Raw genomic sequence first — 27,417 nt, forward strand, 5'->3', positions numbered from 1 at the left:
GTTCTTATTTTTTACATTAATAGGGAAACAGAAGAAACACAAAAGTGGAGGTAACTCTTATTTGAGTTTAAATTCCTTTTTCTGTCGGTTATTTCATTTCATCTCACAAATACTGTGATTAATAGTTCACAGCTTGACAGGGCCATCTCATCAACTGCAGACTCCATTTGCATTAAAGTGGGGCATCTGGGAAAAATATGCATATACAACCAGCTGCTTTGGGCACTTCTGGGCCCCTCCTTTGCTGGGGAAACTACACCTCAGTGTCAAGGATAAACCACATTCCACCTATTTTATGTTTACAAAAGAGCAGTTGACACAAGTAGGCCTAAAAGAAGGAAAATTCAAGGATGCTTAGTTTTATTAGTTAATGTGGACATGGTATCTCTCGGGGTACATAAACATCCCTAATGCAGAAGTAGAAGTAAGTAATAAAAACAATGAAAAATTATTAAAAATGCGTATGAGTTCAGTGAATATCTGTCCTGCAAAGACAGACAAATCATGGTATGTAAGCCCTCACATACTCTTGATTCCATGGAGTTAGTGTGCACCATGTACTGGACGCGCAAGCGAGTGCCAGCCACCCTGCATGGTTCATTTGGATAATTGCACATGAGTGAATGCCACAGCCTGTGTCCAGATTAGTGATTAGCTCAGTAATCATCTTGAGGCTCTTGTATCTTAAATGAATTGAGTGACATCCTCGGGTGAGATCACACAGGTACACACTAAACATAGGCTAGGCCATGGAGCCAAGGATGCTCCCTGGCCAGCTCCGTATTGCCCCAGCAGCCTCAGTGCAGACATGCCCACACTGCTGTGGATGCGACAGGATGGGTGGGTGACATGGAGATGATTGGGTCAGACACTGCACATCCAGACAGTAATAAGATTTGTTATTTTCTTACTTTAAAGAAGTTGCAGACTACCAGGAGACTTCTGGTATTCATTTCCATTACCCAGGAAAAAAGGTTATTTTGGTGCATTATAAAGGATAGAGTCACTTTGCTGTTCTCAAAGGCCATTCAAGCCCAGACAACAGAGACATGGCCAGAAATTCTTTATCATATCTTGTGTTTCTAGCTAAATATTGCCTGAATTGGGATTTAGAAAATAGGACTGACCCACACCTCAGGCAAAAATCCCATACATCTGATGTCCAGCACTGCCTGAACTCAATCAAGGTCTCTTCTGTGCTTGAGATAGGCACTCTACACACTCAGAATCCCATCGTTTGGAAAGGACAGGGATTTCTCTCTGATGTAAAATCATTTACAACTCAGACTGAGAACAATCCACAATGCCCAGACAAGGCTTCCAGTCAGAACACTTATCCAGAAACCAGAAGACACAACTTCTAAGGTGTCTAGAGGCTTCTATGTTAAGGGAAGAACCCTCCACCCTGACCACTGAGACTGGGATGCTACATGCTAAGGTTTATAAATCATGGGGAAGACAGAGAACAGCCAAGAATGAACTTAACTCTAGCCACTTGGGGGGTAGACATTAATAAGAAATTTGTATTCTGAGGCTCTGACTCTTCTTAAGTGGATTGGGCTCCCTCACACTTGCTTTCAACAAGCAAAACTGCACCACCAGGTACAAACTGGCCCAGGTACCTCAGAAGAAGCAGAAAGTGTCCTAGCAGGAGTTGAGGGAACACGTTCTCCTTCAGGGCAACATATGTCACCAGTTTCCTGACGAATGCACTAACCACAAGGCTAGAATGAGAATGAAGAGCTGAGCAGAGGTGCACCATGCCTTCAGATTTTTTTTGTATCATCAGAGCTGTTTCTGCTCAGTTAGCATCTCTTCTCAGAAGATAGCGAGCCAGCTTACATCATGACTGGGGGTGGAAGTAAGCATTTCCTTTTAGTTCTCTCTACAGTCAACAGTAAGGGTCAAGAGTAGCCAATTTAGGGATTTCCCTCCAAAGGTCTTAGAGGTCCTCACCTTCTGCCACTAACCAGATTAGACCATCCCTTTCCCTTTGGGGGGTGTGTGTGTCTAAATTCGGAAAAAGACATTGCCCATAGGCACTGACATATCTAGCTCTGCGGGATATCACAGAAGCAATACTACATTCATGCAAATTAATTTATCCTAATTTTCTCAGACAACCAGAAGTTTTCTGGATAAGAGTGCTTGTGTGGAGAGCTCTTTCCACAGACTTTCTCCTGCTGCTGTCACAAAGCTTACTGATACTGTAAAGTCAACGTAAGGTTTCTGTCAGGTTGGTTTTCTGCCCCAGCAAAACCTCAGGTGTCAGATCTGACCTTTGGGTAGCCACAAAGTTTTAATTTTAAAAGCTCAGCAGAAATGGCAGTCTATCATGTGAAATAAACACAGAAAATCGGTTTAATATCTCTCCACATCACTAGCAAAAGCACTTTTTTATGAATTCATAAACTAAAGGATGGAAAGAGGCAGTTAAAAGTAGTCATAAGTAGAACAGCAACTCTCTGGCTGATAAACCAATTAAGGAAACATATCTGTAAAGCAATTGTTACATTATATACTCTTTGAAAAATAGCTGGGAGACACTAAAATCCTTGAGTTATTATTGTTATTAAAAATATTCTGTTCGGTTTGTGTTGTCTTTCTGGAGTAGTTTATTATGAAGTTTCAGAAAATACTGATTTACACTACAAGAATGCGTCTCATGAGAAAATCTAAATCAAAGAAAACTTAATTCTCTGTAAACACTTTAAATCTAGATGAAAACTACGTACACTTAGCAAAAGAAATAGAAAATGAACAAGATTGTGGCATGTTTTCCAGCTAATTCATCACAATAGATTAGCATATCAACCCAGCATAACAGCACACACCTCAACTACATTTTCAGGAAACACCATGAGGAAAGCAGGGACACATCTCTGGACTGCAGATTTCAGAAGAAGAAACTTTCAAATGCACGACTAAGTATTGTAACAAATGTTACTATAACCTCTTCCAGCCAGCATGAAGAGGAATGGGATTATGTGCAAAAAAACCCCTGAGATTGTACACTTCAGTGGGCATACCTTTCAGTTATGTTTCCTTTCAGTCAGTCAATCAATCAGCTTCCCACCTGTAACCATTTTTTCCACCAACTTCGCCTCTAACTCCTTACTGGAAATTACTTTTGCCAGTAAGTATTTTCCATGCTCCAGCTAAAGTGGAAATGAATAATTCTGATTATCTTTTTCTTTTTTTTTTTTTCCTTTTTTTTTTCTTTTTTGTTGTTGTTGCTTTTTTGAGCTGAAGAAAAGAAAGCCTAGAATGGAAATCCTACCATTAAATAATATCAGCACGTCATTGTTATGGACAATTCCACCTGCCATCATAGCTAAAACAGTGGAATTTAAAGGAGGTCGTAAGTAGTATTTGTCATAACTAGTCAGAGGCTCATATTGACTCTAGGAGAAGTTCAATTCTAAAAGCACTGTTATAACTGCATCTATATCTAATCCATGCATCTCCCTGCACCTTGCCAACAGAAAAGTCTGTGAGGTTCCAGGTACATTTTTCCTTTAATTATTTATATATGCCAAAGTCAACAGAACTTACTGTAGGTCAATGTGCTTGTTTGTACTCGATTATTACTACCTCCTATTTTTTCTGTTTTGGTCATTTGAGTCAAACATGTCAGGAAAGAAGGAGTTAACTTCTTATGGTGGAAATTCTGTGTATATTAATGAGAAGAAAGAAGCACCCAGAAGTTTCAGTCAAAATGTAATATCCAATAGGGAGCAGTAAAAGTATCATCTGCATCAAGACAAAATAAATATTTCTGTTCGAAAGACTAAGACAATAGAACAGTGATGACAAAAGAAGTAGAACCTGCTCTAGCAAAATGTTTCCAGGTGGTTTTCACCAGCAGGGTCCCTTCAGATGGTCCATTAAAGCTTGAAAAGACAAAGAATAAATTTACTGCAAGAATGGAAATAACAGATCTTGAGCCAATATACAGCTAGTTGAGGTTACTGGAATCGTGGAAAAATTACAAATTCTCAGAAGGATAAAAAGCAACTGTGGAGCCTGTTGAGGCAATGTAATGGACAATGACAACAAACTTCACTGACATGAAGGAACAGGCAGATAGACAAAAGAAGTAATGATGAATTTTGAAGAGTCTACAATTCAGACAAGATGATTCCTTTCAAGACTTGCCATTTATGGAATTAAACCATCAGTAAATGATATGAAAAAAAGACATGAAAGAATACTTGTCAACAGCAGTGGTAGCAAGCTTTCATGGAATAGCTCCATCCTTCTATTGCTTTTATAGTTCGAGTCACAGAAACATGACAACAGCTGTGCTGGTTCAGACCATCTAGCTCAGTAGCTAACTTCTTCTGCAGTAAGGACTATTAAGAAAAATAAAGAGTAAGTTCACATCCAACATACACCATAACTCCACCTCAGTGCTCTCCTAGCCTCCAATTGCTCTCAGCACCAGGAATTCCCTGAGCCTGTTATGTTTTGTCTGTTTATTCACCTTCTATTGAATCTGTCTTCCAAGTCTGGTCTCCCCAGGAACGTGTGGACTTCCTACTTCTGCAGTGTCCTCTGGCAAGGAGTTACACAGGGCTGATAACTCTTTCCTGAAGATCCATCACTTTTTTCTCTGTAATAAGCTGGATGGCCAGCACCGGGATTGTGCTGAAGCTTGATAAAGGAATAGGTAAAAACATGAGAAAAAATGTGTTGGTTGCAGAAAATACCCCTCATCAGAAGCTGGTGTCTCAGACCATGCTGCTTACTGTGGGATATGACCTTTTTCACTCAACCCCTTGACCAGGGCAACTGAAAGTCCATCAGATGCAATCCATAGAAAAAATCCTTAAAACCCAAACAGGTGGCCAGAGAAGAGAGACATTACCTCAATGTGTTCCTGGCATTGTACTGCAATCTACAGAGGGGGCTCTGAAGGACCATACTCGAGTGCTGGAAATGGGATAGCCACAAGAACACAGACCATCAAACAGCTGCTTAACCCTACCAAGGCTGTGCTTTAGGAGTAGTGCTTCTCACACCATCCTAGTCTTCCACCCTTGGCTTTCCTACCTCTCCTGTGCCAGAAAAAAAATATTTTGTGTCCCTAGATGGCAGACAGTGCAGAAAACAGCTCTGCCTGAGAAACAACTGGCTGAGATGAACAACAAAAGCACAATTATTTTTCAACTGGTTTGGTTCTTGGGCAGGTTTCACGGACAGGCAGCAGTACTGGCACAGTAGAAAGGCAGCCTTGGAGCAGGTGTGGGCAGACACAGGGAGCAGGACAATCCAAACTTGTGAGGACAGGGAATAAGCACCTGTCAGACCATGCCAGAAGAATACCAAAAATGTGTCACAACTCTCCTGATAGCCAGCTGCACGGGATGGCCACACCAGCTTGATGCCTGCAGGCATTTCTCTGGTAATTTCATGTTGCATGAGCATTTGCTAACCAAGAACCAACAAAGAATACTGTTTTCTTCAAGAGAAAGCTGTTTTAATACCTTCCAGGGTCCCAAGTCACCTTAATAAGGCAAGACAACACTATTGTTTTTCTGGGGGAGGATGTAGTTAATTTTGTTATGCAATAACAACAGACCAACTCAGCATTACTATATCTGAATGGAAATAAGTTCCGCTCCATGTGGTTTTCAAGGCTTACAGAACAGTGTTTGGGTTCTGATACTCCAGCCCAGGGAGTTTCTTTTCCACCAATAGCAAAAGACTTTGCAGAAAACCCTCTTTTTCACTCCCAAGAGAAAAAGTCAGCAGTCTGCCCCAGTCTAAATAATTGCTGAGTAAGCATGATAAAAGCACCTCACTGTAAACACACAACTTCATTTGACACCTATTGCTACAAGCAGTGGCAAAACACCATGAAATACTGGAGCAGCACAGGCCAAACAAGCTATGCAAAACCCAGCCATTTTCACATGGTTTTTTGTTTATTGCTACAGAGGCAAAAGAAGCAAAATACTAAAGAAACTTCTGGGTTCAGACACCAGAATGTTATCCTGATCCCAAGGTTTCAATGGAGCTCAGATTTCAGATCTTGAGTGCTGGAGATAAATTAGCCACGGCCCAGCAGCTGCAAATGTGCCCAGCTCCCTGCTGACTTTTGTAGGCAAACAGGCAGACGGGAGACCAAAGCACACCTAGATCTCCAGGGGCGCTTATATGACAAATGTCACTTGCTTTTGTTCAACCACCACTGCATTCTGAAACTTGTGACATTAAAACACCCTGGCTAGTCTTAGCTAACAGCTAGTGGGGACAAAACCCATTAGCCTGCCAGCACGAGGTGTCTCTACAACTGGTGCTCCAGCTTGGTTAGGCTGGATCAAGCAAAAGGAGAGCGACTTCGTGTGGGAGCATCTCTGGTCTACAGGAGGAGCTCTTTTCAGAGGCCTGCCTGCTGTTGGCTCCATTCCTTGTCCTGGAGGGAGTGCATGAGGAACCACCAAGGACGTCAGGCCCAGAATCAGACCTGAGACACTGCACGAGGAGCTTACAGGATGGTCACAGCAAAAGAGTGACACGGCCATGGCACAGGAACCAAGCTGGCTTGAGCTGACAGTGACGAGAGGTGCAGCTGGAGCTGGCACCCTCGGGAGGCTGTCCATGCAGGTGCAGCACCAGAGCAAGGGTGGCTTCAGCTTGGACACCCACCAGAGCCCTTGGGAATGTCACCCTTTTCCCACAATGACGGAGCATCCTGTCAGAAGCTGGAGCACACGGAGGCTGGGCAGCAAGGCGAGAAGGTAGCAGCAACCTGCTCGGCTGCCTCGGCAATTGGAGAGCCAGCCCAGCGCCTTGGGGCAGCTGTTGAGATATCGGTCGGATTTTCAGCAGCTCCTTGCGCCTCTGTTGAAGACAGAATGCCTGGCTCGGTCAGCTGCTGGCCTGACTCTGCAGAGTATTTCTCATGCTCTTCTCCAGCGTTTGTTGTTCTTCTTTTTTCCCAGCAGCCCTTGTAAGTAAACTGGGTCCTTTGGCTGCGAGACAGCTCTTGGCCCAAGGAATTGGTCAGCTGGAGCTACTGCAGCCAGCGCATCTCCCTCCAGCCCTTACAAGCCCCTAGCTGGAGGAACACACAGACTCACAGCATCTGTAACCAAACTTCATTGCATGTCAAAAGGCTCATTTTCCTCCCCTAGGCATTTCAGATCACCTGCAGGTGGATACATCCTGCACTGAGTTATGAAATACAGGTGCAGGTTTTCAGTGTAGGTCAAAAATAACTGCTTCCACAGCTCCCCTCAAAAGTGCTCTGTACTCCCCGCTTGAAAATACGTTGCTGACAATAAGCCAGGAGCTTTTAGGGGAAGAAAAAAATCTGCTTTGCCTCTAAAGCAAGGGAATTTCCACAACACTGGGTCTTGTGAGAGGAACATGGCAATCCAGGAGGTTGCCACGCTCAGGAAATCAAAAGAAGATCACCAGACTGATTGGAGTTCTTTTCAAAAAGAAAAGCCAAGAGCAGTGAAATATGCCCATAGTAAGTACATTTGTGGTTAGAGAGAGGTACATACAAAGATAAAATGGCACTTTGCTGCTTCACACGTCCCACAAGTAGCTCAAAATGTTACATGTGATCTTAATCAGTAATTATATAGCGTGCTACTGGCTTTATTCCTCCTCACCTCCTCCCTTCTCCCCCAGACCAGGCCACAAAGACTTTATAATGCTACCAGCTCTAGGTCAAATTAGCTAAACACTTAAAGCCTTACAAGGATTTTTTTTTTTCTTATTAGCCTCTTACTCAGCTGAGATGGCATTTAGCTGCCAAAGAAGTCGTCATATGGTTATTTTTGAAAATGACATGTTTTCTTTTGCAAAATATGCACTTTGGTTTAACCCCCATTACAATACAGCCAAGAACTCTCATTTTGTTTCCTATGAAAAGACCATCTCATACTACCCACCCAGACCCTACTCCGTAAATGGAAATAGCCACTACCCTGTGTTATTCATATCCTTGAGAGAAATGTACATACTGACTCTCTTCTCAAGCACTCTAGCCCAGTTCCAGCTAGGACCTGTTGTAACTCACAAGTGCAGGCATACGAGTAAGGCTGGGTTTTGTGAGAAGCAGCTGTGTGCCACTGAAGATGAGGTGAGCAAGAAGCAGCCTCTTTTGGTGGGTTTCAAGGAAGAGAGAGATAGACTGAAGAAGAAAAGAACAAGTGCATGGCCTGACTCCCAGATTCCTGAAGCCCCACCAAACCCACTGAGCCCCTCTCTCCCATAACTCCCAGCCTCTCCCAGGATACCAGCGACTGCTCATAGCCTCCCTACAGCTGGAGCAGAAAATTTCAGTTTTGGCACCACTGTGCATTTGAGGGCCTACACGTGAGCATGCCTGGGGCTGCTCTTGGATCCTTCAGTCATCAGATGACCTTCATGTATCCTAATACATATACTACTATAACACTTTAAGAATTGCCACCCGAGTGCTCACTACAAAATCTAACTACTACTGAGAGCTCCTTGAATCGATGATAGCATTACAAACCACTCTGCCCCAGCCATCCTGTGCTAATTGCTTTAATCACTTTCTGCAAAGTCTCATCTTCACCATTAGTTCTGGAACTAAGAATCATTTTGCCTGAGCTATGGCAGGATTTTTGATCTGGCTGCATTTATTGTTAATATTAACATTAATAGTAATATTAATAATAATAACCATATTATTATTAAAGACAGGCATTAATCCAAGTACAAAATTTTGCTCCACAGAGATTTTGGCAAAGGTTCTAGATAGGCTTTGAAACCACTCACTTCCATTTTGCAAACTCTCTTCAACTTATAAACGATATGGCTGTAGATTAATTGAGAAAAAAAAAAAGAAAAAAAAAAAGGGCTACATACCACCAAGGAAAAGAGGGTTTGCAAGGTCCCTTGGGGCCTGGACACACCATCCAAGGCAAGGATTGGGGACTGATCATTTCACGTAGCAGAGACACTACCTGTGAAATTGGATTCATAAATTGTCAGAGCCAGGGAGGACTGGCCAGTGCTTCCTGCTCTCAGGAACATTGTGACATTCAGTTTCAGATGGTCTTCGTGATGCACCTGACTGCTCCTCTCTGATGGCAGCCCAGAGGCAATTCTTCTTCAAGGACTCCAGGACTACTGAATCTTGCCTACTGTCCCTCTGGGTACTGGGGTCCTACGAACACTTCAGCATTCCAGACTCCAAGATTTTCTCACCATGTGACCATTGGATCCATTTGTTCCCAGCTGAGTGGGCTAGACAGTTAAATTAGGCACAAATTATCCATACTTCACCATGTCAAGTGAGCTGTGGGACTGTCAATTGCCTGGGGAGCACACAGTTGGTAACGGTTCTCCAGACATCATGCACGGCTGATTTGCTGGAATGCAGCTCCCAGATGAAGTGGTCTCCATTCATAGTCTTTTTCTTGGAATAATCAATGTGAAGTGCTGCTCAACATAAAGCAGTCAGATCTAACTGACATATGCTGGAGGGTGATAAAGAAACGCAGCTCTACAGAGGACAACTCCTCCCCATTTCCCAATTATTCTGAGGCACTGAATTAACAGATGTACAGACTCAAAGGCCAAAAATCTCATTTTCCACTAAACTCCCTGCTAGTTCCTACAACTGAGAAACAACATGGGGAAAGCACTAAAAATAATAATTACAGTATAATTCGGAACAGCAGTCATCAGAATATCTTCTTTTTTGACCCCCTTTTGGTGTTTTGTTTTGTTTTTTTACTGTTGTGGCTTGGCATTATTAGCAACAGAACTTTGTTATGATCTTATGTAAACAGAGTGGCTTTTTTTAAAAAGGGAGATCTTCAGTCTCAGGCATCAGTAGGTGGAGGCATTGCACAGTGCAACACCGGTGCATCTCACTGCTGTGGGGTTTCAGGATCCCTACAGCCACTTCCTATGGCAGATGTTACTATTCTCTCACCAACCCTCACCCTGGGACCCCTGATCTTTTCCCATCCTCAGTTGTCTGCTCTCTTGGACGTGATCCTTTCCTCAATAATAAGCCAATTCATCTCCTAATTTAGGTACCCAACTAACTTTATGGCCCAACCCTCCAAAAATGTCAAACACACCAAAGTTAGCAGTTTTTAAAAAGTGACAGCAGACGGTGCTGGCACATCCTTGGCTCATTTAAATACATACATGTACCAAGCCATTCAGATCTAGGCTGAGGAGACATACTTTTTTGAAAAACTTGGCTTTTCTTGAAGAAGTCAGCATGTGGTCTGTTCTCTTCAGTCTCTGAAGAGAATCAAGTCCCGTTTACTCTAAAAATACAGGAATCGGAGCCAGATATCAAGCAGAACCAGATGTCACGACCCAGAAGAGAGCATACACAGATGGCAGGGGGACATATGGCACACAAGTTCTTTCCCACTGCGAGTATCCCTGTCAAGACAGCTCTTTAGCTTTTTCACTATTTGTTCCTGTAGGCAATATGTAGGGGAGTTAACTGCCAATTTTTTTTCTGTTTTAAAGGGACAGATGAATCTTATTCTTTGTAACTCCCAAATGCCCTGCTTATTCACCATTTCAGAAATGGGAGAATTTATAGCCTGCTTTACATGTCTGTAACTTCTTTACTCCTACAAAGATGCATTTGTCCTGCCACTTCTCCTATGCTCCATTTGAAATGATGTGGTTGTGGCACACCTTACCCAGAAGGTACAGACCTAGCTGATACAGTCTGAGTGTGCTTCCCTAGGAGTGAGAGGTAGGACAAGCATAAATAACTCGAATTTCTTTCCAAATCCAACTGCTTGTCCAAGTCACCCACTTCCATGGCACAGAAGAAACAGTTATGTATATTTGAAAAATAGAAACCAAAACAAACAAACAGTGTGGGTATTAGAAACAATGTGTTCAAAGAGAGAAAAAATATCTTCTTAAGGCCTTGAATGTGGCCCTTCCATTTTTCAGGGAATTTGTGTGTATTCAGAGTAAATAAACTGAGCAAGAAAGTGCAAAAGATCAAAATCAGCATTAGAGACTGGTGGAGAGATGAGGCAGCACTGGGGTGTGTGTTACCATGGACAATGTAGGAAAAGGAAGCACTCCCCTGATACATATTGCTGGTGAGATAATGGAAAGAGAGAACACAGATTTTAATAATTGCCAATAGAAATAAAGCCCATCAGGGAAACTGCTTAGTGAAAGAAAAAAAAAAATCTAATGAGACAGTGTTCAAAACTGCCCTTCTACTACAGCCACTGTTGTGCTCAAAAAAAAATTAGGGAAGATCATATGAGTGGCTGGGGGCAAAAACGAACCAGAAAAAGAATTTACCTAAGTCATGTGATCTGGAGCAGCAATTCAAACCCAACCTTTCTGGAGCAGAAAATTCACCTTAATGACTTGGTGAGCTTTCTACCTTTCTTCAGAGTGAAATACCAACTCCTCATAGTCACCATCATTGCCAAGCGGAGCTCTAGCTCCAGCTGTAACGCCACAGTGACCTCTCAGAAGAAGTCACACACGAGCTGTACTTTTTAACTGTGCCCCTGATGCCCAGCAGACATCAGACTCCTTTTCCAATTGATTTCAACATGGGAAATCCTCAGCGGGCTGCAGACACAAGTGGTTTGTACTACTTTCTAGCTCACTTTTAGTGACTAATGTTCAGTTTCTCTCAACAAATGCATCAGGTCCTGGTTAATATTATCCCATCTTAAAAGAGAACAAGTGCTGTACTTTGCCTTTACTCTCAGGAATAATGAGCGTAGGGATGAGAGGAGGAAACTCTGTTGCTTCTCCGTTCATGCCTTGTAGTATCTATGACTAAATCAGAGACCTGGGAGTCTTCTGGAGTAAAGCTGCTAGCCACTGATTTTACTTACCTGTATTCTAAAGCTCTACAATGTAATACAGCCTTAAGTATTTCTAGGAAAAAAAGCCTCTCCTTAGCCCAGATTTTATAAACATTAACTGTATTCTGTCTGCTTCATCTTCAACCTAACTGCAGCTATAGAAGGAGGTATAGTAGTTAAGCTATCAGAGCCTCTGAACAAAAGGCAGAATGGGTTTCCCCCTCCAGCAGAAGCTCAAGGCACCAAGATAAAGAGGAAATGCAAAGTCACTTTTTTTTTTGCTCTTCTGCCTTCTAGGATGCAATACAGAGGTAAATTAAAAGGAAAAAAAGAAAAAGAGTCAGTCAGGGCTGTCCCATCTGGGGCCACCACATAGACTCCACCAGGTTATAACAACCTGTTCTGGGTTTGGGCTCAGAACACATGCTCCTCCCCATCACATAAACCTCTATCCATTAATTAATACAGTCATAGCTGTGTACATTAAAACCTGAAACAGGCCATCTCTTGACACTAGCTGCCATAAAGGTAAGAAAGTGGGATATGGAAAATTATGAAAAGAGGAAAGTCTCCCAGAAAAAACTAGCCTCACAGTATGGATGAAAAGACTCAGTGGAATTGTAAAATTTGAGACAAGTTAATCACAAGGCAAGAAAGGGAAGGGGCAATGCGGAGTGCCAAATAAATTGACAGGAACAAGCCAATAGAAGTAAATATCATATAGTTATGGTTGAAAAGTAAAAAATGGTGCAGAGAATGCTTTCAATGTATCTTACACCACAGACTTACCATTCAGACCGTCTTCTCTGTCAGCTTAGATAGACAAAAACTGAAATATATCTACTACATTGCGGTGAACAAATACTTTTTCGTGGATTACATTGCATTTGCCTTTTCCTTCTGAAGCTACCAAGTTTCCAGAAGCAGACCTCTAGCCAACTAATCATTTGTGCTCTTTATTAAAAAAAACCCTCCAATCAGCACATAGGTCTCTACTGGATTTCTTTTATTGTACCACAAAAAAATAGTCTGTTTTCCTATGTGACTTGCAAAAAAAAAGTTTCCAAGGGGGAAAAAAACACAAAGTTCAGCCTCAGAATAAAGTCCCATGATAAAAGGATAAGCCACTTTATGTCGTACTACATTCAGGCAGTTAGCTAACAATTAACCACAATAACTGAAACCTTTCTCCCACACTCATTTTCACATAAGAATACTAAAATGCCTACATAATGATACTAAATGTTGTTGTTTAAAAGAAAGAATCAGGTAGATAAATACTGACTCACAATCATCTGTCTTCACTTAAGAGTCTTTAGGAGTCTCATTTAGTAGGAAAATGCTTATCTTGAATATTGTAGCAAACCTCTGAAAAAAACTATGAAAAAAGTAGCCAGAAATCATAACAGCACATTCACAGAATAAAGAAAAAGTACCAGCACAACTCCATGCAAATCAATGTACTTATCTGTAGTACTGGAAATCCTAGTCACTGGTATTTTTTTTATTTCAAAGTATATAAAATTAAGACATCAAAAAAATCTACCACAGTTTCAACATCTTTTCTTTGTTATTTCTCTCATTCTACATAGAAAGTAAGAGGGTTCTGTTTTTGAACACAAGTGGAAAAAAAAAAAATCTTTGAAGGAAAGTGTAATTTTCCACACTTTTCTGAGCAAGTCTAAGTCTAAACACAGTGTAAAAATTTGACAATAATGATTATCTAAACTCTCTAGTTCCTAAATTTATTTTTTAAAGGTTCCAGCCTAAACATTATGCATTTCCAAAGAAGACTGATTCAACATGTACTAGAACAATAGTACCTCATCTGATGGATCTATCCTGTTCAGGTTTCATGGCGACATCTCAGAAGTAAGTCTCTAGTCAATGGAGGCTGTGGAAAATTACACTGCTGTGAACCCCACAGCCAGCAGAATGAGACACTGCTCGTTAAGGATTATTTGCTAGATCTTCTCAAAGAAAAAGGTACCATGAAATGCTATTGCAAATTCTTCATTTTAAACACACATTCCACTCCTGGACCTTGCTTCCTCTCCCATCAATGCAGCCCAATGAAGAGTATATTCTACAGCACACACACCTCTGAGAACCAGCTGAAAGGAATTCAGTGACAGATCCTATCCTGGCAATAAAGATAATGTAAGAACCTACTTAACTTCAGAAAAGAACAAAAAAAGCAAGCAGAATTCACATTTGCATTTAGATGATGCTCTTCAAGGCTGGAGCATGAAAACTCTTGCCACTTCAGACCACCCTGAAAAGGAAGCAGCATGTTGTTTTCTCATGGTGTTGAACACAGAGCAACAGATCGGGGTCCAGAAATACCAAGCTACTCATAAGCAGGTTGATATAGCCACACGCCTCTAATTTCTTCTTTCACAAGTAGACAAGATATTATTTCTTGCCATTAGCACCTGGTCATGTTTCAGAACCGGCCATTTTCCAGACTCTCCAGGATACCCAGTCCAAGCATAGTCCTTTGATAGATTCTCAGTACATTTCTGTGCTTGTAGTTAGCACAGTTGAGACATGGAATGAGAACGTCTGGTTTCCAGAGTAGCAGCACAGTCTAGAAAGCTTCCAGTTTGCAAGAAATCTGAAGTATTTTCAGTTTCCTGACCATTTCAAGAGGCTAAGTTTAGAAACACCCCACAGACCAGGTATCACAGAATTATTCAACAAATATCTAAAAAGCCATGGATTCCATTCCATTTGCTGAACACATTTGGCACCAATTGTTCAGCTGAAACATATTTAGTGTTGTGAGGAGTTTTAAATATATCTGCTATGTCATGTATTTCCCCAACTCCTTCAATAAGCAAGGATGAGGCCTGTTGCTCAGGAGGGGACCCCGAAGCTTGCACAGTGCAGATTCTTGCAGTAATGAGGAAGTCAATCACAGAGAGGCAACAAGAAGAGGAACAGAATGACTAGGAAAATGCTGACGACAGAAACAGATTTTTGATTTATCAACTGCAGATTAAATTTTTAAAAAATGGACTTCACAGCTGCTTCTTCAGTGGATATTACATTTATGTGGACCATGACTATTTAATAGTCTACCAGCATCAGCAACGTTTACTTCTCATATCTGTGTGAGACTAACACAACAACTTGTTTCATTATCCAAAACCCAGAACGGAAATAAAAGTTGCACAGTTTGTCTTCTAGGGTGTAATTTGGGGAAAGTATGAGTAGTTTTTACTCCTTGAAGAAAACATTTACTTTATATTATAAATAATTTGTGTAAAAAAAACCCCACATTTCAGAATTACCTTCTCAGTATTATTTTCATAAGTGCATCTTAACTTCCCTTTGCTGCAGAATTCTTCAAAGTTAGGGGCAACAAATATACGTCAGAATAAGATACCTTTTTCTTGGATGGCATTTGATAGCGCACATTTTTCCAGAATCTTGTATTTGCTGAACGAGATTTCTCTGAGAAGTCCCCTTTCCATTGGATAGCTCCATGTTTTTGCTTAATGTATCTGATTGATTCCGGCATGCTTGTGTAGTCCTGTATTTCATCCATTTCTATAAGAATCACTTGAATCCCATCACGGATGAGAGCATTATACATAGCTAGTTGTTGTTCAGAGGTGCCTTGAAACAGGCAGCAACTAGATGTTTCTGATCCCAAAATAATCATCAGTCTTCTGCTTTGCTTAAGGGTTTCATCAGTAACACTGACCACAGCTATAAGTAATGAAGGAACAATCAAAGTTTGCATAGAAACTTTACAACTGATGTAAAATATTTCTTAATTTTAAAATTGCATATGTATGGAGCAGTGGCTAGCTCAGAGGACTAGTTTAAGATCTCCACACTATCATTCATGATTCATTGGATGAAATTACTGATAAAAATTGTTTTCTTCAGTCCCCAGCCACAGATATTGTTCAAAAAACCTCAACAATATTAATGCTGCTGAATCCTCCTTTGTTCATCACTACAAAAAGTGCAGATACTCATAACATCAAAACAGAATTTTTGGTAAGAAACCAAAAAATTTCAAAATAAAAAAATTGTCCATTGGACAAATGGACAAATTATCCATTAAAAACAAATACAGCTTTGTTTTCCAAAAATAGGCATTTTTTAATTGTATATATAATCTTGTAACCCGAGAACAATATGCCAAAAGACAACCTAATAACTCTACTCATTAAAGCATACCTTCTCCCAGTAAATCATCCCTTCCTAATATGAAGAGATTATATCCACATTGTTGTTCTAAAACATCAGGGAGTACGCTATGAACAAAGGTTTCTAGACGATAGAAACTTCTACCTCCACTGCTTTTTGTGTACAGGACATATGCATCGTAGATTTTCCCATCTAAAACAAACACAAATGTTTCTATTAAAAAACTAAAAATCAGCAACATGCCTTTTGCAAGGTTCCATTTTTGACTGTTTAAAATAAGTAATGGGAGGCTGATTCACCTATCTGACTGAATGATGTCAAAGCACTAAAATGCTCTACAAATCAAAAGAAAGATCATCAGCCACAAAACCGGACTTCTTTTCTCATCATGGGGACGGATGTGCCAGCAAGTCAGCTGGATGCAGGACCTGGGAACTGAGGAAGGAGCCCCCAACCCCAGGGGTGCCAGGACATTAAGAAAGTGTCCTGTTGCAGGACATTCTTCACCACCTCTCCTGAAACAAACTCAACAGCAGTTATCGCCACTTCTGACTAACCACAAGAGACGGTGGAAGATGGCAATTCTTTCTCGTAATATTTTTGTGGGGGAAAGGCAGGTAGAAGAAAAGGCCAAAAGGCAGCTGGTGTTTTGAGAGTTAAAATTGCATAATAAACAAGAACGAAGGAACCAAATCAAAATCAGATTTAACTCAACAAGTTAAGTTTAGCTCAAGTTTCTTTGGGTTTTGGTTGGGGTTTTTTTGGTTTGTTTTTTTTTTTTTAATTAGAACTCTATTAAAGTGTTCTGGGAAAACTAAAATTTTAACCAGAAGTTGAAATTACTTTTCTGTGAAAACATTTAGAACAGCCATGAGGAAACATTAACTATCTCAATGCACATAATCCATTTACTTTCAAGCTATGGGGAACTTCAGACAGTCTAATTCTGAGCACTGCCATGCATAATATCTATAATGTTGCACTTATTCCAATTTTTTCATACCTATCCAATGTATTTGTCTACACCACAGCAATCAAAACACATAAGAAGAATCACATAATAGAGAACTAGTAGCATTTTTTCTCTTTGGCATGTAAACATCATAACTGACAGGACTGAAAGAAAAGTGTTGAGTAAAAGAAGTTGGAAAAAAAGAAAACTAACAAAATTAATCTCTGAGAAAAGAGAGTCTGATTTTCAATATAAATATTTAATGCACGTCTTTAAACAGCTAGTTTACAGGATGTAGCTCTGCTGACACCTATTGATCATCATCAGAGTGACCATAAATCTACATGTAAAGAAACTACTTTACAGAAAAGCAAAAAGCAACATGCTAATTTGGCAATAACCTGGAGGTCTTTTTGACCTATCCCACCATGACTGCCTTCAACATTATGCAGTGTTTATTAACTCAACTATGATTATATATTTTACCCATATGACTGAAAAAAATCCCCCCCCAAATGTCTTTGTGTGTATCTGAAAATTCCTCAAAGAAATTCCACATACATTCTACTAAATAATCACATTATTGCTTAGAAGTAATGGCAAGTGGAAAAAAAAAAAAAAAAATCAATAAGCTAGTTACACTAGCTAACATACTACAGACTAACATACCTGGTCACACTCACATACCTTCCTTACTTGCAAAGGCACAGACAGAATTACGGTACCAAAGCACCAAGTCAATCTTGAAAATCTTGTAGATTATTAAAGTAATAAATGTTAATATTAACAAAGAGACAAGTCCTCCAGTCAGCCATCTTTTTACATCAGGAACTGCACAAAAATACAAGAAGACTGTATTTTAAATGTTAAATTTGTCCAAACCTTTCCTTTCACACAAATGTAATACAAATTTGAGTATCATATTTCTCACTTCCATCTACCTATTTTTTTTAATAATGATAAATACAATACTACAGTGACGCCTTCCCTATGCACAGGTACATGTATACATACTGCAAACTCTAATCCATCTGCCTCCTATCAATATGATATATGAGCATTTGGTATCAAAACCCCTTCTGAGGAAGTCAAGACAAACACAGGCCTCAAAAATAACAGTATTTCTTACCTCTGCGTTTTAATATAATATAGGATGCAACCTGCCCAAAGGCATTTGAAGCTTGACAGACAAACGGTTGTTCATAATCTTCACTATTCACTTCCAAAATTATTAACTTTACAGAATGCATAGGGCGTCCATCGTAAGAAGTTTCCTCCCTATCCAAAAGGCGACAAATAGAGCCATAAAACCACAGCCCTTTCTGGAATGGCTTCATCACTAACAGCTGCAGCATGACAATGGGTGTTTCCATCTGCAAACATCAATCACACTTCAGAATAGATGAGCAATTACATTATATGAAGGAAACCCAAACAAGAGTCGAGCCTCTAACTGACATTTAGCATAGACACTGGAAAACATCAAGACGTTATCTTACCTGAAGCTGTGTTTCCCCAAAGGAATATAAGGTTTCTATAGGCTGAAGTACAAAAATACACTTTACAAACCTAAGCAAACCCTTGTTATGGACTTCCCAGCCCCTGTAAGAGTAGGTGAAGAGAGAGAAACTCCACAACATGATATGACACAAAAAGAGGCCCTGGTACAAGGGCATCATCTTGCGGTAAGCAGCTCTGGGACAGGGAAGACATCAAAGGTGGTGACCCTGCAGCAGACAACACCAACTCACAGTGTGATTCTAGCTGCAGGGAGTGGAGTCTAAACTGCTGCTTCACCCCACAGATCAGAACAGACTTGTAACAGCTACAGTGTCAGGCTGCACCATTAAGAGACACAGATTATCCCCTATACATTGTACAAGGAACAAATGAATCAACATCATTAATGCAACCAATGACTAATGGGTGCACAGACAACTACGTAAGTGCTAGGAAGTACAAAAAAATAACACTGCTTTTATGGTATCAATTCAGTGACCATGTGCCTCTGCATTATGGCCCAATTGTTTATGGCACTGCAATTCCTTCTGACACTAGAATATATTACTTTTGTATAGGGTTTTCTCTTGGTGAGCACTCAAAGAATTCAGCATTTTATTTCCCCCATTGTTTTATGATAAGACCTATTTCCCACAACTATATTCTTACTTTGAAGATATCATTCTCATTTCTTCATCAGTTTTTTAGTCATAGATAGTGCTTGAGAAGTCGCAAAAATGATCACATTTTTTCTTCCTAGCACCACCACGAGATGAGGGCTGACAAAAAACCTGCAATTTTTACTTCCCAACCTGTCACACCTAAGAAACTTTCAGGTTGCCTTCTGCTCCAATTTTAGTTGCTTTTTCAAGTCAGGTCTACTTTCTTCCCTCCTAACTCCATTTAACCTGCCTTTCACCCTCACCATATCTCCCAGTTGCCCTTCTCATGCTTTACTCAGTCCAGGTCCATTCTCCTCCCAAACCCCAACTCATCACTGGAAATCCGTCTCCCTTTTCTCCTCTCACCCCACTGAGCTTCAGTACAAATGTCCTCAACAAAGTCTTCCATTATAGCTCTTCAGCTGATCTCAGTTACATTTCTCTAACTCAAGGCTCTTAAACCTGGAAGTCTCAATTACTCCTGTAAAGCATGGTTTGACCTCTTGAAACCTTTCAGAGAGGCAGACGTGAGGGGAAAGGAAAATGCAGAAGAAAGAGACAGTCTGAAGATCATGTGCTTGGACATGCTTGATCCAACTAAAAGAAGTCTCTGCCAGGCCAGAGCCTGCTCAATAGAAACTGTATCACAATTATGAAACTGTGTCATGGTTTAACCCCAGCCAGCAACTAAGCACCACTCAGCTGCTTGCTCGTTCCCCACCCCCACCCCCACACACACAGTGGAATGGGGGAGAAAATTGGGGAAAGAAGTAAAACTCCTGGGTTGAGATAAGAATGGTTTAATAGAACAGAAAAGAAGAAACTAATAATTATAACACTAATAAAATGACAACAGCAACTGTAAGTCTATAAAACACCTTTTCCCAAGGTTGAAAATTAAGACAGATTTTTACAATGATCAAAAAGAGCACAATCACATGTGAAGGCCACGCAACTCCTAAGTTTCAAGTTTCTACTTCAAAGCAGGAAGTGAACTGGAGGAAGCAGGAGTTAAAGAGTTTTTAAAAAGAAAGCTATCTAAGCAAGTGAAAAACATTGCTAAATATTTTAATGTCGAAGAAAGTTCTACTTGGGTTGCCAACACAGCATTTTCTAATCTGAAAACATACTTACTCATAGGGACTTGCAAAAATTCTGCTCATATACACACCGTTGCCTGTCCAAAACACCTCATACCCATCGGCACCTGTTGTATTGCAATCCACTGTAACCTGTGAGCCTATAAAATTATGGTACAAAGTGAAAAGTTAATTTCCATAATCTAATTAAAGTCTATACAATTCTGTTCACAGATTCCCACACAGACCAGCTAAGGATGGTCCCACACCCTTTCAGAAGAGTTACTCTAACAGAGGGTCTATATACGCAGTGATGTTCAAGTTCATAAAGAGCCTAGTAGGAGGGAAGAAGCTAAATCCAGGAAGAAGATGCCTCTCTCTGGGGCATCACTTTCCCTGCAGATTCAAAGATGGATCTGTTCTTAGGATCTATTTCAGAGTGATGGAAAGCAACAGATGTGACAGAGAATCACTTGGGTTCCCTACAATTTTCCTCGCATCTGAGAAATTTGCCTAGGACTTTGTAAGCAACATGTCTTGTCTCTTTCCCTCTCACCCCAAAACACTCCTCCTTCAGGAGATCAACATAGAGAAACTGAGCTGGTCACTGAACTAGTTTTTGTCAAAAAACAAAACCAAGAAAACACAGAATATGGCACTCCTTGAGCAGAAGTTTCCACTAGGATACAAAATCATATTTCCTTATAAAGAAAACTACTTACCAAGTTCCACTTCAATGGAGTTGTTTCTTGGATAAGATATTTCTGGGGGCTTTTTTGGTGGGCTCACTGACCAAAAGAAAGAAAGTGCTTTTCAGAAAACCTAGGGCACTTGCAGTCTCTTCTATGCTCTACAACCTAAAAAAAACCCTGTCCTATGGGCAAGATTGTCAGCAATTTTATAACAGACATCACTCAATAGTAAAAGTATCATATCTCAGGTAGTCGTTACTTCTGACTTGAAGCTAAACTATTCTTTGCCCCACCTCTTTCAAAATGTAGTGCCACAAATCTCCACACACTCATGGTGGACTGGCTGTTCCATGGCATAAAAATCTTGTAATATTGCATGCACAGGTGCTCAGAAGGATATGGGTAAATATCTACAGTATTACGCCTCTACAATCTGGATAGCCTGTCACCCAGTACCCAACAGATACAAACTGGAGCCAAATACTTTTACAGTGCAATTCATCTATTTTAGACTTTTACTGTTATAAAGGGGAAATTTAATTTCTGTACTCTAGTTAAAGACCTTACAATTCTTCCCACAGCGCCATCTATAAGGAATTACAACACCATTGGCCCCCTTTAGACGTTTACACTAGGAGTTGATATGCGACACTCTGGAAAGCTTATTTCTCTCTACAGGCTACAAAGGGGGAGTAATCAATAGGTGGAGATCTAGACATCTACATTAGAAATGTCTCAGTATGGCTAAATGAATCCCAGCTTGGAGGGTCCATCACTGAACACACATATCTTTTCCAGATGTCTCAGGCAGCTATAGGATGTCTTAGAACATTTCCTATCAGATATTCAAAGTTCAAGGAAGTTTCTCCAAGAGCACAAATTAACAAAAAGAAATCCTAAAGCATCTCTTTTGAGACCCCTAGCAAAGCACACAGGATTGCCCCACATACATCTTTCCCTTCCCCTTCTGAAAACTGGGTCTGCCCTATTGCTTGGACCCCAAATCACCCATTTTAGTGTAGACTTGCTCAGCTGGAATCTTTAAAAACAACTGAGCTGCCTTCAGTCATTTACAGCAAAGGAGTGATATGATTTTGTTTCAACTGAGTAGTGGGAGCTGAAATGACACCAAGAGAGAAGTTCTAGGGGCAGATTTTAAGACCAGAATGATCACTTCATCTGGTCTGACCTTATGTTCCTTGTATTTTGTTTATCCACATCATACACATATGACATTATCATATATATATACACACACACATATTTGTATGCAATCTATTAGTAAACCTGAAAAAATGTCTTTCATCAGCTGGAATGTAAAAACACTATTGGTATTTCATACCTTGATATAGCACAGCCTTTTCAGTGATCCAATATCAATCTCATAATGCTGTGCTAGCAAAGGAGTTCGCATTTTACAGCTAGGCCTTCTTTTATGTTTTTTTGTTGTGCTGGTGGGCCCCTGACATAAATCAGGGTCTACTGAGCTAGATACATGGTATCAGGGATCAGCAGTTCTTGTGCTGAGGAGCTTAAAACCAAAAACAGAAGAGACAAAGGTTTGAAGGAAACAGACAGGACACAGAGTCAAGATACTGCTACTATTTGGGCTTGTAGAGTTCGTTCTTCTTGCATCCAGAGGATAATGTAAAAGAGAGAGAAGACAGACAGGCAGGAGAGAGGCTGCAGCTACAGCAGAAAGTATTGTACCTACCAAGCCTTACAGGGCACCTGTTTAGGGACCTTGGCAGCTGGTCTGGGCAGCAAAGCTTTGAGATACTAAAAGTTTGACAAGGGAACAAATCTTCAACACAGTAGCAACGACAGACAAAAACATATAAACTCCCAGTCCGCATTTCTTTCCCTCATATTTAGGTGAAAACTAGTAGCCCTAAGCAAGTCTATCCACAAATTCGGTCTTTCAGCTTCAGACTTTAGAAATTTGGACAAAAATTTGGAGTCATCATTCTGAACACAAACACAGTGACATTATCTACTTACCTTCTACTGTCAGACTGATGTCTCGTGAAATGTTATATTGTTTTCCATTGTAGGTGTATGTTGTTTCGCATGTATAGTTTCCTTGATCACGTACAGTCACATTGAAAATTATAAGATCCCTGTTTGAGAAGGCAAACCTTTTCCCTTCCAGCAGCTGGCAGTCCTAAACGTTTGTAAAGAGCTCTGTTAATTCATATCACTGTCTCTTTCCATGGTTTGTCTCTCTTTAATGCAATCTGAACTTTCAACAGACCACAGCATAAGGACGGATGCCTTGCAGAGGCTGAGGAAGAGCAAGGGTGGTGGAAGTAAGAAGCAAAACGTGCTTCATTTTGGCTCTGAGCTTTTACTTCAAAGATTTTCCAGTTCATTTCCTATAGAAAACAACTTTCAATATCAGAGAAATAAGAAAGTGAAATGCAAGTGTCAGGATTTGTAAAAGTATTCATTAATTAAGAATCACTCAATCATTGGACTTTTTTTTTTTTTTTAAAGTACTTAAATACTCTTGGTATCATATGGACTGCATGGGCACGAGGCAGGAATGCTGCAGAAAGCACTACGTTCTTGTAACAGAATGAGCCTATAAATAAGCAGAAACAATATGAAATAGCATTTATTTAATGGAACTATATTGAGCACATAATGGATATGCCACCTCTTACAAATAACATACGAAATCTGTTTCCACACAAAAGAAATTCACGACAGTGTTTCGCTAGCAGGTAAAAAGATGCCACCTGGCGGATATGTGGGTCAACGTCTCTCCTACATCTAAGCTGAATTTCTACTCCGTTAATCAAAAAACCAATGTACACCTTTAAAAGATAAACGGTCTTAATCCTCTTCCAATTTGTTTTAAAAGCATTTTTCTCCCATTTACAATAAATCTTTAGTTTTCCTCCTGCAATGCACAAACATTAGTGATTTATATTTTAAATAATGGACAGTTATAAGACAGTACAAAACACAGCATTCTCACCTTATACCAATGAACAGGCTGAATATTCTTGTCATTCCTGAAATAATCCAAGTGTGGACACACAACCTTTGCAGATGATGATGTGAATATCACCTCCTTTACAGCAAATTTTTCATTTAAGCATAAACCATCAATCCTCTCAAAAACTGTTACTTTTGTACAAGTTTTCCTGCAGCTTGTCAAATTCCTGCAATTAATATAACATAATTGAATTAGCCTATTTGGCATATTTTCCAGCTCAAAAATATATGGTATTCTTTCTGGAGAAGAAAGAGAGGACAAGAAGTTTACAGTTTCTCTAATAGATTTACTTTTTCCTACTAGGAAAAAGCACCCCAAAAATAGACTGACTTTCCCCAACCTAAAGTTAGTTTTTGTGAATGCACTCTCCCTTCTCTATTAGTACCTCTCTTACCCACCAAATTCTACTTGCTTTCTAGAAGTTATTCCCTTTGCAACCCATTTCTGTAACAACATAAATTTTTCTTAAACTTTCACCTTATGACACATTCATAATCTCCAGAATCTTCTAACATTGCAGGAAGAAACCAAATTAAATTATTCTGCTGATGAATTCTAGAAAATTTGTCTCTAGGCACAGCTGTCTGGTTACCAACTTTATACCATGTTAAGTTGTAGTCTTCACTTTTCAAGCTCTTTTCCAGTGAACATTTAATAGCAAGAGGCTGCCCATCAGGCACAAGACTTTGCCTCAACATCACATCATAGGCTTCACATTTCTCTAAAGGAAAGAGATAAACATTAAAGAAAACCTCAAACATTGTAAAAGCATATACTGAACTCATTTCTCGATTGCATTTAGAAAGTTTATTGGAGTTTTCACTTCCATTCGCAAGTCATCTACTAAAAACACAATTATAATCCCTTATCTTTACAGTTGAGAGTACTACTTAGTGATATACAGATATAGTTATGCAACTGAAATAAAATGCTTGTTTTTGAATGCAAACTGTACACTCACTAGAATCTCTTAATTTGCAGCAGACTGTCATTTGTATGTTTTAGTTCAGATGCAAATTACTAAAGTACTTGTATTTCTCCAGTTTGTTTCATGCGAATGTACACAAACACACACATGCACACACAAATTTCACATTTAATGTCTTTATTTGTTAACTTCACTTAACTGTAGTCAAAGTAAGCCTTCAAGACAGACTATGTTTTCAGTACCCAAATGTCCTAAGAGGACACCGAAGTTAAAGTTGCTGTTGCACAAATATTGTTTCTTATGGAAATTTCAACTAACCCTTCATTTTGTGAGCATTTAGAGAGGAATTATTACAAGCACTTACCAATGAGCTCATTTTCTTTCCTCCTGACCCAAGGACATTCAGACAGGAAAAGAGCAACACCATGAGATTTTTTTTTTTTTCATCAACATGACAAAAAAGGCACCAACTCTGGATACCATGGTCACACTCCTCAGTCAGTATTATATTTATCTAAAATTCCTTGTTTTGTTAGAATATAAGAACAGCCACAGAGTCACATAAGTTTCTGTCTAGCCCAAAACCCTGCCTCTGATAACAACCAGTGGCAAATGTGTAAGAAAAGAGAGTAGGACACAAAAAGTAGACTAATACTTTGCTTTCAGCCTCTTTCTTTCCTCTTATGTTTTGCATGAAAAACCATTCACTGGCTTTTATCACTTCTCTGGGTATCATGTATTTCTTGTTATGAGAAATGGCAAAGTAAACTTTCCCTCATCTGCCTAGTCTATGGTATTTACAATTTTATAGACCTCCATCACATCTTGCCTCAGTCATCTCTTTTCTTTACATCAAAATCCTCATTCATTTAATGACTTCTAATTATGGAAGCCATACCATATCAGACAACACTGTCACTCATCTCTCTACCTCTTCTGATACAGTCTTTCTGAGATAGAATGACCAGAACTGCAGAGTTCAATTGATGCACATTCACCATGGGGTTAGAGAGTAGCATAACGAAGCTTTCTGTTTTCTGCTCTACTGCTTCCCAAAAATTCTGCTTTTCTGACCACCACTGATGACAGAGCTAATGCTTCCAGAGAGCATCCAGAGATGTCAAAGTGGCATTTTTCCTAAGTGGTTATTAACTGACTTAATGCTCACATCACACACACACAGTATACATGTTTGTGCTATACATGTATGACCCTTCCAGGACCTCCATATCCATTTGATTTTACTTATTGACATTCTGTCACTAAACCTTTCAATATCCAGACATCATCTTCATAGTGAGCATTAGTTTTAACCACCAAAGGATAATTTTGTATCATCCACAGTTGTCACCCCCTCACTATAAATCTTTTCCAAATTACTTATCAAAACATTGATTTGCTCAGATATCTGTATCGAATGCCCCATAATAACTCTGACAGTTATAAAATGCTGTGGCCGCAGGAATGGATAACCCTTTTCTGCCACTAAACACTAATATTCTTAAATAGTGTCTTTTTTTTTTTTTAACATGATTCTTGCCTCAGTTTCTCTGAAATCCCCCTCTCCCAATGCCCTCCATTATTTCCATGGAGCAGGAAAGAAATTACAAGGTACACACATAACTAAACAGACAACAGAACTCTCTGTTACTGGGGGGAGGGCAGCCAAATAATCACCCTTCCATATGATTACTTACCCAACAACCAGACTATCCAATGGACTGGTGAACCCTGCAGCTTGTCCGTCCATGGGCAAAAAAACCCAAAACCAAACCAGAACCAAACTATTTCCAACCTAGCTTTCTAGAAACTCAAGGAATGGAAATTAAAAAAGTTTTTCTTTTAACAGTCTGGCACTGCTGCAAGATTCCAGGTGGAATGATAGGATTATGACAGCAACTCATCTGAACCGTTTTGAACATAAACTGGATTGTTGGTTAACAGCTGAAGGGCAGAAACAAGCAGTTGCAACCCACTAGCCTAGCAATTTTACAAAAATCTAGATGTTATATTATTGTCAAATGGCTGTATTTTCCAATATGGAAAAATCCTAAGGACACACTGTAAAGTTAAAACTACAACTCAATTCATCAGTTTATACACCAGAGAGTTGTGCTGCCTTTCAGACAGACCTTGACAGGCTGGAGAAGTGGGCTAACAGGAACCTCAAGAATTTCAACACAGGGAAGTGTGAAGACCTGCATCTGGTGAGGAATGACGCAAAGCACCAGCACAGGCTGGACACCATTCAGCTGGAAAGCAGATCTGCAGAGAAGAACACTGGGGTCCTGGTAGACAATAAACCCACCATGAGCCACCAATGCTCCCTCATGGCAAAGAAGGCTTATGGTGTCCTGGGCTGCATTAGGACCAGCCAGCAGGTCGGGGAAGGCGATCCTTCCCCTCTACTCAAGCACTGGTGAGGCCACATCTGGAGTACTGTAGCCAGTTCTGGGCTCCTCAGTACAAGAGAGACATGGATTTACTGGAGAAAGTCCAGCACAGGGCCACAAAGACAATTAAGGGAGTGGAGCACTTCTCACGTGAAGAGAGGCTGAAAGAGCAGGGACTGTTCAGCCTAGAGAAGAGAAGGCTTGGGGAGTGTGTGGGTTGATCT

General features: G+C 40.1%; 1 protein-coding gene across 1 annotated transcript; it reads right to left on the minus strand.

Moving 5' to 3' along the window:
- Window positions 1-15,141: 15,141 nt before the first annotated feature.
- Window positions 15,142-24,570, minus strand: LOC104836919 (interleukin-1 receptor type 1-like). The gene is made up of 9 exons (XM_010575713.1): window positions 24,350-24,570; window positions 23,852-24,044; window positions 22,870-23,032; window positions 20,899-20,964; window positions 20,232-20,337; window positions 18,065-18,213; window positions 17,623-17,766; window positions 16,014-16,175; window positions 15,142-15,533 (listed from the first exon to the last, which is right to left on the minus strand). Exons 1-9 carry the CDS (start codon window positions 24,568-24,570, stop codon window positions 15,142-15,144), a joined length of 1,596 nt encoding a protein of 531 aa, XP_010574015.1.
- Between the last annotated feature and the right edge of the window lie 2,847 nt (window positions 24,571-27,417).

This window comes from Haliaeetus leucocephalus, unplaced genomic scaffold (assembly GCF_000737465.1).
Source record: "Haliaeetus leucocephalus isolate CR32 unplaced genomic scaffold, Haliaeetus_leucocephalus-4.0 Scaffold495, whole genome shotgun sequence".
NCBI classification, from domain to species: domain Eukaryota; kingdom Metazoa; phylum Chordata; class Aves; order Accipitriformes; family Accipitridae; genus Haliaeetus; species Haliaeetus leucocephalus.

Excerpts from the sequence above, each read along its gene's own strand:
- LOC104836919 (XM_010575713.1), bottom strand. The coding sequence starts at position 24,570 with ATGTTGAGGCAAAGTCTTGTGCCTGATGGGCAGCCTCTTGCTATTAAA. Across the intron at positions 18,214-20,231 it reads ATTTTTGCAAGTCCCTATGA|GGAGGAAACTTCTTACGATG; the intron begins GTAAGTATGTTT and ends CCTTTTGGATAG. Across the intron at positions 16,176-17,622 it reads TGCCTTTGCAAGTAAGGAAG|ATGGGAAAATCTACGATGCA; the intron begins GTATGTGAGTGT and ends TGTTTGTTTTAG.